This window comes from Macrotis lagotis, chromosome X (assembly GCF_037893015.1).
Source record: "Macrotis lagotis isolate mMagLag1 chromosome X, bilby.v1.9.chrom.fasta, whole genome shotgun sequence".
Taxonomy (NCBI): Eukaryota; Metazoa; Chordata; class Mammalia; order Peramelemorphia; family Peramelidae; genus Macrotis; species Macrotis lagotis.
The window spans coordinates 560,545,969-560,561,312 of record NC_133666.1 but is presented as its reverse complement, the minus strand read 5'-3'; the positions used below and the strand labels follow the sequence as shown (position 1 = coordinate 560,561,312).

General features: G+C 36.4%; 1 protein-coding gene across 4 annotated transcripts in view; it reads left to right on the top strand.

Annotated features, from left to right (window-relative positions):
* The window catches only part of DPYS (dihydropyrimidinase), a 124,145-nt gene that overhangs the window by 28,861 nt on the left and 79,940 nt on the right, over positions 1-15,344 (top strand). For all 4 annotated transcript variants that reach the window (XM_074200928.1, XM_074200930.1, XM_074200927.1 and 1 more), the window contains one exon: positions 3,771-3,960. In XM_074200928.1, coding sequence (XP_074057029.1) covers positions 3,771-3,960 — 190 coding nt within the window. The remainder of the gene's footprint in view (positions 1-3,770; positions 3,961-15,344) is intronic.

Genomic DNA, 15,344 nt, shown 5'->3' with positions numbered 1-15,344 from the left:
GGTCTCACTGAGCACCAATATCCCCAAACTATTCCATGTGTCTAACATAGTACAGACAGTCTCGACAATCTGAAGACTCGTGGTCAAGCTATTGGGACTCTAAGGTACTAATTATGCCCAAACACACCTGTACCCACCAACTACAGAAAATGTTTTTATCCAGTCACGTGTAAGAAAAATGAAAAGAACAGACTGGAGGAAGGGAAGGAAGAAACATGTAGACAGGGTGAAAGATGAATGCAGTCTATGAGCCAGAAACTAAAGGGAAACAAGCATCGACTATGAGGGGAAAAAAATACTGGAAACTCATTTGGGGGCTGTTCTCTCTTTCCCCAAAATGTATTCAAGTCAGGGACCAGGACCTTTTAAATTCTAGAAATCCTAAAGTGAGGAGGCTGAGGGGGTCTCAGGAAGTGATGCAGCAGAGGAAGGGAGAAAGACCAAAGAGTGAGGAAGGTTCCTAAAATTAAACAATGGGGAATACCAGATAATGCTCAAAACACCAAAATATTGAGAAAAAAAAGCCTGAATAAAAAACCTAATGAATAAGAAAATGAAGCAGATAGGATACTAAATACAGAAGGAAGAATTAATAAAGCTGCAATGAGAAACCCAAGTTCTTTTTTAGAAAGTATATTCATTGAACAGTCATATTATGTTTTTGCAAGGCAATGGGGTTAAGTGGCTTGCCCAAGGCCACACAGCTAGGTAATTATTAAGTATCTGAGGCTGGATTTGAACTCAGGTACTCCTGACTCCAAGGCCAATGCTCTATCCACTGCTCCACCTAGCTACCCCGAATAGTCATATTATGAAAGAAGAATCAGAACAAAAGGCAAAAAATTGATAGGGAAAATCATAAAACAAATTTTAAAAAATTGAATATAATATTCTTTTGTCTGCATTCAGACTCTATTGCTCTTTCTCTGGGTGGGAATGGCATGTTACATCACAAGTATTTTAGAATTGTCTTTGCATTGTACTACTGGGAAGAGCTAAGTCTATCACAGTTGATCAGCACAAAATGTTGCTGTTAATATGATTCTGTTCACTTCACTCAGCATCAGTTCAGGCAAGTCTTTCCATGTTTTTCTGAAGTCCTACAGTTCATGATTTCTCATAGAACAATAGTATTCCATCAACTTTATAAACCACAACTTGTTCAATCATTCTCCAATTGATGGACATCCCCTCAATTTCCAATTCTTTCATGCTACAAAAAAAGAGCTGCTATACATACTTTTGTACTGTGGGTCTTTTCTCCCTTTTTTAAAAATCACTTTAGGATATAAATCTAGTACTGATATTGCTGGAAAAGGGTAAGCCCCATTTGGACAGAGTTCCAAATTGCTTTACAGAATGGTTGAATCAATTTACATCTCTACCAACAATGCATTAGTGTCCCAGTTTTCCTACATCCCCACCAATACTGATCATTTTTCTTGTCCTATCTGATAGGTGTGAAGTGGTGTCTCAGAATTGTTTTAATTTGCATTTCTTTAATTAGTAATTATTTAGTTTTTTATAAGAGCTTTATAGAGCTTTAATTACTTCATCTAAAAATTGCCTTTTCATATCCTTTGACCATTTAACAGTTAAACCTAAGATTCTTTTATCACAGGATGGAGAAAAATGAACCAGGATAGGCCCAAGGAAAGCTATAATCCTGAGAACTACTAAGGGTCATGGAACAACTTTAAAAAGCTTCAGAATAATTCAAAAAAGAAGCAAAAATCTTCAAAATGTGAAATTAGGAATGATTTTTTCATTACAAATCTGAACTCAACAGAGATTTAAAAAACATGAACAATAGGATAGAAAAAAACTAAGATGCATAATGGAGGATCTCCCCCAAAGAATTGGAAGCTCAGAGAGTGCTGAAGGAAAAAAAAAAACATCTGGAACACAAAATATTGAAATGAAAAAAAATAATGATAAAAGAGAAGCAAAAGTTATTGTCATAGCTTAAAAATGCATGAATTTTACAGTCAAAAAAATAGCACTGAAGAAAAGATTCACATAGATAAATTAAGAAGTATTAGTCTCTCCAAGAAAGCAACAAGATAAAAAGAAAACAAAAATTAAAAACTAGATCACAGGAAATAATCCAAGTGTGACTGAACACAGAAAATGCTTTATTGACAAAAAGAAACCACAGCTCACTGTCAGGAAAAACAACACCAATAAATATTTCAAATGTTTTATGTCATTTTTGACATGCTTCAAATTTCAATACATTTAGTAGTTAAAAATAACTATTTTTATTATAAACTCAAAAATTTTCAAGTATTCAAGAGAGAGATTTTTAAATATGAAGAAAAGGACTTTCTAAAATATTAAGTAAATTTAGATGCCTATGGAGATGTGTCAGAGGTAAGACTTCTTGATTCTGAAGTCAGCTCTCTTTTCACTATATGATGTCTATATAATCTAAAATTAAGTAAATTCAAAAATACATGTTGAATGATCCTTACACCTCCATCAGTGCATACTGTCAATGTATCTCTCACTGATTGTCTTTAAGAGCTTCCTGTTATTTCAGGTGCAATCTTGGGAGAAAATGCACTCATAGACTATCTAACAGTTAACAAAAGATGGTTTAGTTAGCCATAGCATATAAGAGACAATCAACAAGGTACTTAGCTTTGGTAAACCACTTTGTCTCTATTTAGAATTAAGTCTGGTCATCAGAGAAGGCATTTTGCTGATCTTAATGTATTTGTCAGGTCCCTGATCTTGCACTGATGGACCATTATATGTTCTTTGGTGACCAAATAGTCACCTCTATGTGGTTGTATTCAGTCATTTTCAATGATATTCAACTGTTCCCATTTGGAGTTTTCTTGATAAATTACTGGAGTGGTTTGCCATATCCTTCTCAATTTTATAAATCAGGAAACTGAGGCAAACAGAGCTAGGCTACTTGCCCAAAGGTCACACATTTAGCAAGTGTTTGAAGCCAGATTTGAATTTAGGAAGGTCAAGCCTTCTATTCTCTGAGACACCTAGCTGCACATCATCAATATGTTTAGAAACTACTAAGAATCTTTATCAAGAGTCATGAAACTTGATATTTGGGTCCCTTCCTTGGCTAGTTAAGTCCCAGGAACATATTTGTTTCCTTTTAGGGAAAAATTAGCCTAACCCATATTATAAGAAAAAGGAGGACCCTAATAAATATTAGTCCTATCTATTATAAGGTGAAACTTGGAGCCAGGTCTTCCTAACCCCAAGACCAGTTCTTTATTCATTAAGACCTACTTTTTTATGTTATGTAATTAGGGCTTAAAATTGTACTAAAATTTCAGATAGAACACATCCTGGAATCAGTCCAGTACATTTTTCTCTTAGGACTTATGTTGGCTATCTCTGCACTACACTGTGGAAACTTCTTAATTCGCTCATCATGAGACTGTTCAAAGAGGAATGGCTATTAGGGCTATAGATAATGCTAGCATTGCTCATTCTGAATCAATAATGATTCTCAATATTTTATCCTTATTAACTTTTTATTACTAATTTGACTAGTTTTCTATGAAAAACCTAATTAGCATTAATGCTAGAATTAATTCCCATTAGAATTTTTTCTCAGTTGATCAAGCCAAGTGGTAAAACTATAAATTAGTGTAAAGACATTTCTTTTCTTTCTCTTTCTCTCTTACATAACACTCAGGTAATAGGAACAATTGATTTCTACTCCATTTAATGCTTTGGAATCTTGAGTTCATTTGGTTTTACATGTGTTTTCATTCTTATTGATCCATTTTCAGGGGGCAAAGAAGATGTTGGCCCTGGGGATAACTGGTCCTGAGGGTCACGAGTTGTGCCGCCCAGAAACTGTAGAGGCAGAAGCCACCCTGAGAGCCATCACCATAGCTAATGCTGTGAACTGTCCACTCTATATTGTCCATGTGATGAGCAAGTCCTCAGCCAAGGTGATAGCTGATGCAAGGAGAGAAGGTACCATCCTTATTCCAAATTCAAATTTCACGTTGAATTTGACTTCAGAATTAATTGAAAGGCTTTAAAGTTGATATCTGAATAACCCTTTAAAACTTGTGAAACATTTGATATTCATTATCTCATTTTGTCTAGACCCATGGACTAAGTATACAAGGCTTATTCATATTTTACAAATCAGGCAACTGAGCCTAAAAGAAATTAAATAGTCTGTCAAAGGTCACATTTTACTAGCAGTCAAGCAATAAACATATTTTAAAGGACTAGGCACTGTGCTTTTTTATATACCTGGGATACAAGGGGAAAATTGAAGAGTCCCTCCTTTCAGGGAGCTTACATTCTAATGGGGGAGACAACATGAATATAAATAGGTATACAGGAAACCTACAGAGTAGAAAGAAAGTAATTTTAGAAGGATGGAGTTGCAGGGGTGGGCAGGAAAGGATTCCTGTAGAAGGTAGCACTTGAGGTGAGTCCTGATGGAAGTCAGGTTCCAAGAGGTGAAAATGAGAAAGGCTATGGCTGACAGCTATTACAAAGTCACAGAGTGGACAAAGAGTGTTGTGTGTGAGGAAGAGCAAGGCCAGTATGGAATGCATGGAAAGGGAGTAATATGTAGGAAGACTACATAAATAGAACTGGGCCACATTGTGAAAAGCTTTTAAGGTCAAACAGAGGAGTTATTTGATCCTAGACTAAAAAGAAGTAGGGAAAGTAGGGGAAGATTTGATCAGACCCATGCTTTAGGAAAATCACTTTAACAGCTCTATAGATTGGAAAGAAGAGTTATCTGAGACAGGACCAATTAATTAGAAAGGTACGATAATAATTTAGGTGAGAGTGATGAGGTCTTGGATTTAGAGTAACATACTGTGAGGGGGTGAGAAGAGGAGGAAGTGTGAGAGTTGTGGAAATAGAAATGATCAAGAAATTGATTGATTAGATATGTAGGGTGAGTGGGTGATTGAGAATGACATTAATTTATCAGCAAAAGAATTTCCTTCATTGACATAGACTGTAGCTTCCATTGGGATGGATGGAGACCCAGATTTTTTGAGCATTCTTGGGGCTTTCATTGTTTATCCTTTAAAGCCTTTAACTACCTAGCACAAACTCCCTTCTTCTACACTTAACTGGCCAAATTGCCTTTCTTTCTGTTCCTTCTGTGTGTGACACTGTATCTTCCATCAGTTGTATTGCCCCCAAGCATATACTGCTATTCCCTAGGTACCAGATATTTTGCTAGATGCTGAGGCTATAAACACAAAGAATGAAACAATCCCTTATCTCATTAAACTTATATTATTTTGTGCCTTATGGATAATAACAACAACAATAACTAACATATAGCAATTTAACATTTGCAGGGCATTTGATATGTGTTGTCTCTTTTAATTCTCATAGTAGCCCTGCCAGGGTTGGTATTATTATCATTCCCATTTTGCACAAAATGAACCTGGATATGAGAGAGGTTAAGTAATATGCCCAAGGACATCCATCTAGTAAGTAACTTGGGCAGGATTCAAACTCAAGACACTCTTCATCCAAGTCCAGTGCTTTTGATCTCTGCTAGAGTTGGTGGCTGCAGGCTGAAAGCAAAGTTGAGGGAGCTGGGGAAGGGCAGTAATGATTGTCTAAATTAGCATCTGGTGATTCCAAAGGACACATATTACTCATCTACCAATAGAAAGGTGATAGAATTAGAGTGATAGACATGATAGAGACAGAGACTGAGACTGAGACAGAGACAGAGACAGAGACAGAGATAGAGATAGAGATAGAGATAGAGATAGAGATAGAGATAGAGATAGAGATAGAGATAGACACATACACATATATATTTCAATTTTTTGGACATAGCCAAAGAGAAAATTTGCTTTACTTCAATATATGTATGTATATGTGTTTATTTTTCTTTTCTTTTCTCCCAGTGAGGGAGAGTGAAGAAAATTAATTTTATTAAGTAAAAGAAAATGAGAATTAAAAATATTAGCTCTATTTTATTGAAAGGGGACAATAGGGAACCTCAAGCAAAGGTACTTTTTACTCTTCATTTCATCCTTCCAGTGTCTTGTTTAAGAGTATGCACCATGCTGTTCCCAAGATAGGACAATGCCTCGCTATAAACAATCTTTGTTGCCACCATGTTCCCATAAGGAACACTTGGCATTTTCAGATTTTTATGGATTAAAAATACTCCTTTTTTTTTTATGTTCATGTTTTTTAAACTGTAGAGTTGATTTTTTCCACCAGATGGCTCTGTTGCCAGCATTATGGAATTAATCATTCTATAATTACTTACCTTTGCAAGTCATGTACCATATACCATTCTTTGTCAGGTCTACATTGTCACAATATCATTTAAGAAACAGTAAAATCAGCAGAAATGTCCAGACTTAACCCACCAGAAAGTTGAGGTTTTGACAAAGAAGTGGGTTCTTTATATATATATATATATATATATATATATATATATATATATATAATTTATGCATGCATGCATGCATGCATGTATACACATTTATATGTATATATACATATATGTGTTTTCATATTCTTCCCGTGGGACAAAATTCCACTTGGAGTCTAACAGAAGTCCAAAAAAGGTTTTCAGAATGTAGGACAGAGGCAGGAAAGTTGTTAAACCTAAATATAGACCACTAAAAATGTTCCCCCAGAATATAAGGTAACTGTAGTTAGGCAGCAGAAGCTGGAGTCAGGGTAGATGCAATACTGTGATGGGGGTGGGGGAAGCATAAAAAACTTTGAGGACACATTGATATACTCTAAATGATGCAATCTAACTCTATAATAATAATTGGAATTAACGGTAGCAAACCTATAGCTTCCCCAAATTTCTGTATGGGGGGTAATTATCACATCAGTTCAGTTACCTTTAATTCTTTACTCTCCTTTACCCAGGTCTCATGCAATTAGTTGCCAAGACTTGTCAGTTCTACCTCCTCAACTCTATCTATGCCAATGCCCACTCACTCAAGATCTACCTTTGTTCATGCTCTTATTAATCACTTCTTTCTTGGACTAGTAGGATAGCCCCTCATCTGGTCTTCAATTCTGATTTCTTCTACTCCAATTCAGGTATCATATAATTGACAAATATTCTTGTTTTAAGACTTAGGTATGTACATTTCACTTTTCTGTTCAAAAATTTTCAGTGCTTTTCTATTGCCTATAGGAAAGGAAAAAAAAATTATCCCCTTAACCAGACATCTAGGGACTTCTACAAAGCTGATTACTTCTTACCTTTATAGCTTTAGTTTGAACAGTTCCTTTTCATGAATTCCATGTTCTAGCTATTCCACAAACTCAGCCTGTTGTCTTACCTGTGCATTTGTATAAAATATCAAACTCTTCCCCCCCCATGTCTAAAAGGTATTTTTTCTTATCTCTGACTCTTGGTTTAGCTCAAGCACCACCTCTTCCAAGAAGCCTTTGATAACTGCCCCCATTTGTGTGTCCTTTTCCTCCTCAATTTTCCTTGTTTGTTCCCTTGTTTCCTGACCTAAACTAGATGTTTAATAGATATTTTTTTAACTGGATGAGCTTGTTTTGAGTCAATCAGAGCTTCCCCATTTCCAGGTCATTTTGAGCAAAGAGAGTCGAAGGGTTTCTTGTCATATAGTCACTGCAGAGAGTGTTGTCTCAGTGGTGTAGTGAATAGGGACCTAGATTTAAAGTCATAATAATTCTCAATTCAAACCTTCCCTTACTAGCTGTGTGCCCTTGGGTGAGTCATTTGATTTCTCCTAGTTTCCATTTCCTTCCATGGGGGAACTGAAGAGGCTTAATGGATAGAGTCTGGGCTAGAAAGCAGGAAGACTTGAGTTCAAAATGAGTCTCAGATATTTCCTAGATGTATTGCCTCAATTATCTCAATTGTAAGATGGAAATAATAATAGCACCCCCTCATAGGGTTGTTTTAAAGCTCAATTGAGATAATATTTGCAAAGTGCTTAGGTATTTTTCTATAAGCTCATTTCTTCCCTTTCCTCCCTCACTCCTTTACATGAATAAGAGGATTAAATAAAATTATGTAAAGGTTTTGGGGTTTTTTTCCAAACCTTAAAGTCTTTTTTCCAAATGCTCAATAAGAGGAAGGCATGGAAAGGCATGTTTGACAAAACATTAGCTCATTTGGGCCACATTCATGGTCCCAGATGACAGGCAGGTCATCTTAACTTTCTGAATCTGTGGCACAATTATACATATTTATGAATAGTTTTCTTATTCTGGGAGGGAACAGTTTAGCCTGAAAAATCAGAACAAGAACTTTGTCAGCCCACAAAGATTTTCACCCACTCATCTTCCCTCCTAAGAGGCACAAAGGATATAAAATAAATGTCAGTGGTTTTCTTTCCTCCTTGTCGAACGTAAATGGTTACTCAGCCTGAGTGTGTGGCTGAATGTCTATTTGCAACCTTGGAGGGGAAGCCGGATAAGTTCAAGGTGAAATTGGTCCATGGTGCAGAGAAAAACCCTGTCTTCTGGTTGGTTTCTTTTTTCTGATATCTCTGTTATTTTAGTTTCAAACTGTGGCAGACAGAGGAAAATGTGAATGAGACTGCGGACTCTAATCCATCAAATCTGCCCTTTTGAGGGCCTGACGGGAAGTAGCATTTTTCTATTATGCCTGACCCTGAAATCACAAGAAGGAGAAGAACTGTATTCCATCCACTTTCCACATCAAAGACTATTAGAGGTTTTGATGTAAGTCTCCCAAAGAAAACAATTAAAAAAATAGAAGGGTTCTGTCTTGGCGGGTGATGGATGCCCCTTGCTCGAATGTCATCAAGTCAAGGCTAGATAGGACACTTCTGAGTGTGTTATGTTATGGAGGAAATTTTCATTGATACTTTTATTTAGTGTCCTGGGAAATCAATGTGTACCCTTCCAATTCTTAGTTAATGATTCTACAATCATAAGATTTTGACTTAGAATTGCAGTGATTTGCTCAAGGTCACAGTAATCAGAAAAGTTAGGATTTGAATGTGGGGCCTCTGGCTTTAAATGCATCATTTTTTCCATATAACCATGATTCCTCTTGGATGACTATCACAGGTAGCACTAACTTCTGCTCCTGGTACTTAAATTCAAAGTTGGTTAAGCAAGACTGAATGATGATGCCAATAGAAGACTATTCTAGGGACATTTTGACCTGGAAGCTGATCTGATCTTATCTAATATAGAAGTTCTAGAGAGGCCTGTGCCTTTAAATACAAATGGGACCTTGACCTAATTGACAATTGTTTTGTGTAATAACTGTGGCTAATGTGTTTATCCTGCTTTTCCTCTTTCACTAAAATACTTGAAAGTGGCATGACTGTCTTTCTTTTAATTCCTCTCCTTTGCTTCTCAATGTGACTAGCATTTATATGGCTTCATTAAATATTCTTGCTTTCAGTGAATGAGGTTCTAGAGTAAAAAATTTCTGTGAAAAATATACACTTTGCCCTAAGTGATCCATACTCATTATGGTTTTCTTCTCATGACAGACATCTGACATGTTTTCAAAGGGCTATACAATTTGATCTATAAGCACTTATTAAGCATCTACTGTGTACATGCACAATTTTGTTCATTCACATTTAGAAATGGTTGTAATTTTCACTTGAACTGTATCAAATATTCTTTCTGCTACATAGATTAACCTTTATACATATAATATAGTATCTGCTATATACATTAGATTTTTTAAATTCCAAATCATTCCTTCTCACCTATATGGAAAAGCAACAATGATATTTACCCTAAAAAGTTTTCAGTTTCCTTAGTCTTCCACTTTTAATTTAAACTCTTTGCAACCTTTCCTCTCTTTTTTCTTGGGAAAATTGCAGTGGTGACAAGCAACCATGGTGTGGGCCTCTGCAGTAGTATTCTCTCCCCTCTGGCAGTCATTGCTTTGGGAATAAGCTGTTTACCCAAGTGAAGTGAATTAACTCTTAGGATTTTAACTTTGTGGATATAATCAAAGTGTGTTGCTTCAGTGATGATTTGGTTCTCAGCCTTAGCTTACATAACACAAACTTCCTTTCACATTTAATTTACCCTAAGTCACTGGATTTTAAACAATTAACTATTTCTTAGCCTTTTGATTTTGAAAAAATGAAGCTATATTTTAAAAAATCCATCTTTAAGCATTTCCCCTTTTAGTTTTTTAATCAAGCTTACATATTTAATTCATTTTTTTCCTCTGTCCTATATAAATATATTTCTTGGAACCAAAGGCCCAGAAGAGTACCTCTCAGAATGTTTTTAAAAATGAAAGAACAATTTTTTCAATTTTTTAATATATTGTGGACCTTCTATCTTGGCCAGAGGGAGCAAAGAGACAAAGAAACAAAGAGAAAGAGGAGAGGGAGAGGGAGAGGGAGAGGGAGAGGGAGAGGGAGAGGGAGAGGGAGAGGGAGAGGGAGAGAGAGAGAGAGAGAGAGAGGAAAAAACAGACCATACATAATGTTCTAAAGAAATTGTGATATTTGCTGAGATAGTGGGAGGAGATTAATGATAAAGATTTATCTATCTCCCAAGAGTTGCTGAAACCATCTGGGTAGCCAGTGTAACAAGGACAATAATACAGCAAGATAGAAGCAGTGTGCAATGGTAGATAGAGAACTGGTTTTAGAGATTTAAGATGTGGAGTCAGGGTGATTGTCTCTGATACCCTGGCTGGGTGATGTTAGACAAATCACTTAATCTGTGGTTGCCCCCCAGTCAGTCTCTAAGACTCTGAGCTTCAGGGCAGGTGCTGATCTGTCTTGGTAGAGGCAGATTCTTAGTTTGGAGTCTGCTCTGCTAATGAACTGGCAGATTCTGTCTATAAATACAGTAAGAATGAATAAAACGTGTTTGATTATCCAATGTTTTATCTAATGAGAGCTAGATTGGAAAGTGCTAAAGATAATAGATACCCTGAGAAGGACAGAAAGTGAAGTTGTTTGGGGTTTTTTTTTGTCCTTCCTTCTGGAATAGGACCATAACATCAGGAAGGTGATACCATGACTTGCAAATGAATTAGATTTAAGTGAGGAAGAGCTGTACAAAATCACCAGTCTCACTTTCTCTTCCAGAGTCATCTGGGTCCCGTGGCAGGATGATTGGAAATGCCCTTGGATGAAGTGGGAGACCAAGGGAAGAGACAGGAAGGAAACTGAAGTGAAAGGAATGGAAGGGAAGAGTAGAGAAAGAAAGGAAAGGGAAAGAGAAGGAAAGAGAAGTGAGGGGAAGAGAAAGAGCATGGAAGGGAAAGAGAAGGAACGGTGTTGCTCATTTGGACAGTTCCAATTGGATCCCCAGTGGGGCAATTGGTACTGCTGATTTTTTGATTTTTGTTTGTCTTTCATTTTTGAAGAGGACCATGACACTGGAAGGGTGATGCCACGACTTGCAAATGAATTGAATTTAAATGAGGGAGGACTGTGCAAAATCACCAGCTTCACTTTCTCCTCTGGAGTCATCTTGAACTGAAACTATTAAAAATATAAAAGGCATTGTTTTAAAGCTGGAAGGGATCCAGGTCTCTTAGCCCAGTCCCTCATTTGCTACCTTCATGTTGAAAGTGAACACCAGAAATCAAAGGATTATGGTCAATCAAAACAAAGAGGCAAAATTAGGATGAAACCCCAGGTTTTCTGACTCCAAAGTCACCATTCTTCCCACAATATCATGTTGCTTTGCCATGAGCTTTGCCAAAGAATAGGAAGTGGAAAATGCTAAATAGTTTCTGTCCTAAATTCCTCATCCTTCTTTATATGCACCCATTCAATCCTTGATTATATGTAGGACCTAATTGTCTGATCTATGGATTATTGAAGTCCTTTGCTTTTTCCTTTTATTTTTTTAATTTGTTTTTTTGGTCCGCTGACAATTTTTTAGCCCCATCACCAGATGGTAAGTAGGAAAATCCAGTACATTTTCACATTTGTTTAGTGTTTCTGAAGGATTTGAGGAAAGGAGGTTGACATTTTGGCTAAATGGACAAATGTCAGAGGGTTTCATTCCTCCCCACCCCCCTCACTGCCTCCACCCTCAGCATTAACTCAGGAAAGTGATAGCTCGATGCACATTCTGAAAAGTGGCCTAAGCCCTTCTAAGATGGGAAGAAGGATGACTGAGAAAATTACCTGTCATCAGATCTCAAAAGAATTCTGGCAGGACCTGATCCTTTTAATTCTTGCTGATAGCTATTAAAATGGTAGAACTTTGGGAACTACAGTCTTTTATTACTTTGATAGGACAAGTGATTGAACGGAACATGTGATAAGTATCTTTCCTCTGTGACAAAGCACCTTAGAAAGTACCGAGTTAGCAATTTGGGAAGTGATTGCAGATTAAGTCACTAAGTTTGGCATTTCTCTTGTTATTGGGCACTTATTTTAAAAAATAGAGACAATTTTGCCTCCTATTTTGGAGGAAAGCAAGGACATATCAGGGTGATTCTTTTGCATCCATAACAACTTGTCCTGTGCAAGTATGTTTCTTCTATCTATGAGAAAACATTGTGATCCTTTTACCTTCTGTGAAGCTAGAAAAGACATTCTATTCCTCCCTAATTGATTCAATAGTCCCTTCACAGAAGTTGTTCTAAATCAAGTTTTTCCTAGTCTCCCACCAAACCTCCTCCCACCCTCTCAGTCAATGACCTCACCTCAAAACTCACCAAAAAATGACATTCAAAAATAATTATCTCTTCTCCCTTCACCTTATTTCATATTAATTCCCTCTACTATTTCTTCTTTCATTACGGTCTCAGATGACAATCATGACAAACTCAATTCTTCTCCAGAAAATAACTACTATTCTTTCCACATTCTCTCTTATCTTCAGTTGCTATCTAATGGACGCAAGTATACTCATGACTCCTTCATCATTAAAAAATACTCTCACTTCATCTAACTATCTCTCTTAGCAATTGTCCTTTTATCTCTTCTCCTTTTTATGGTTAAATTTCTTGAAAAAGCTGTCTTCAATCATTGCCTCCACTTTATTTCTTCCTACTCTCTTCTAAAATTTCTAGTCTGCCTTCTGACTTCATCATTCAACTAAATTACCTCTCCAAAGTTACCAATGATATCTTAACTTTTCAATCTAATGGTCCTTTCTTAGTCTTCATCTTTCTAGACTTGTATTGTAACTTTTGACACTGTTTATCACTCTTTTCTCCTTAATACTCTCTTCTCTTTAGGTCTTTAGGACAGTTTCCTCCTGGTTCCCCTGACAACTATTTCTCAGTCTCATTAGTTTGATCTTCATCTAAGTTGAGCCTAATACTTGTAGGTATTCCCCAAACCTACGTCCAATACCTCTTCTCTTTATGTACTTTTTTGGCTTAATCTCATCAGCTTCCAAGGATTCAGTGATGTTGTCTAAGCAGATGAATCTCCATTCCTAACCTCTCTCCTGGGTTCTAGTTTCACATGTCTAACTGCCCAGGATCCCGAAAATTGGGTGCCTGGGAGACATTTTAAACTTAATATTTCCAACTCTAAATTAAATATCTTTTCTCCCAAACCCTCCTCTTTACCTAACTTCCCTATCACTGCTGAAGGTACAACAATCCTTCCAGCTACTCAATACCACACCTACAGCTGCAAACCCAGTTCAAACTCCCTTTAACCCTCACCTGGACTACTGCAATAATTACCTTTTAAATTGATCTCTCAGTCTCAAGTCTCTATCCATTTCAATCCATCCTCTTCTACTCTGCTGTCAAGATAACTGTTTTAATGTCTCAGACTAACCATATTTTCCTCCAGTAATTTCCTCTTACCTCTATGATCAAATGTGAAATTCCTCTGTTTGGCATTTAAAATTCTTTCTAACTTGACCCCTTCCTTATAGCTTTCTCTTCTCCACATACACTATAAAGTCCAACTACATTGGCCTACTTCCAATTCTGGAAAAAGAATTCTATTTCCCATTTTTAATCTTTGGATTGGCTGTCTCCCATGTCTAGAATGATCTCCTCCTCCTCTGCCTCTGAGTTTCCCCTGGCTTTTTTTGAGAATCAGTTCACCTTCTTTAGGAAACCTTGGTTCTTCCACATGCTGATGCTTTCCTTTTTCAGATTATCTTCACATATATATGTACCTTCTTTTACATTTTTTTCTCTCCCATTGTATACCTTGAGAGAAGGGACTGGAGTTTTTTTGTTTACCTGGATTTTGTTGTTGCTTTTTTGGTTTTTTCTTTGCATTCCTAGTTTTTAGCATAAAGCATAGTAAGTGTTTAATAAAATATTTTTTAACTAAGTGATTCTTTGAAATCAGTAGCACCTTTCTCCTTAGTCAGGATTAAAAATCAAGATTACTATGTGATCTGGGATCAGAATGTTATATGTATAGTCATACAGGGTCACTGTGCTTTACTTTTTTCTATATTACAGAGAGAATTCAGTTCTAGGGTCAGGGAGGAAGAGGTAGGATGGCTGTATCCAAATATTACAAATATTAATGAAAATGAGAACTTGAGATGATTTAAAAACAACTGGAACCCATATTTACTTTTCAAAATGGTGATTTGCTCCTTCAGTAAGTCAGAAGAAGACCATGGAATCAAAGAGTTTGTAGATGACATGATTTCCAGTCAACTTTTCCTCCTGGTAACCCCTCCTCCTTTCAGATACAGTGTAGAGGATGTCAATGGTTTAAATTTCTTTGTATGGAATAGGAAACATACCCAAATGCATAAAAAGATTTGTCATAGATGAGTAACAATTTTTACAACTGGAAGCCATCTGTTTTCAGTCCTTTCTAGAGTGAGACATTTACTTCAGTTATCTAGGAACTCTGGATAACTACTCTTAACCAACAGACAATTTGAGGTAATAGATAGAATGCAGAGCTTTGCATCAGGAAAACATGAGTTCAAATCTTACCTGTGATACTTAATCATTGTACAGTCATAGGCAAGTCATATTCAGTCAATAAATATTTATTAATATCAATTAATTAACATTTATTGTTAGTCATTTAATTTCTTTGACCTTCAGGCAACTTCCTTGGACTTATCTACTGGTCATAGAGAACTTTCCATGGTGCCCTGGTGGAGGGGTTCTTATAAAATCACAGATTTTACTTACTAATAGATGAAACTGGCATTTGAGTAAACCAAGTGAACTAATTTGATCAAGCCAATGTCTTCCAATAGAAGATTACCCTCCACTCTACTTCTGTTTGGAAGATTTAATGCAGGGATCAGCAAACTACTTTTTTTAAAAAATATTAAAAAAAAATCTAAGTTAGAGGGCCATATAAATACAGGCAAAGGGCTAGCTTTGTCCACAGTAGTAGTTTACCTCAGTCAGATGATAACCACAAATAAGGTATGGATTTAAAATAAAAATTCACTTTCTACTGATACTGTTA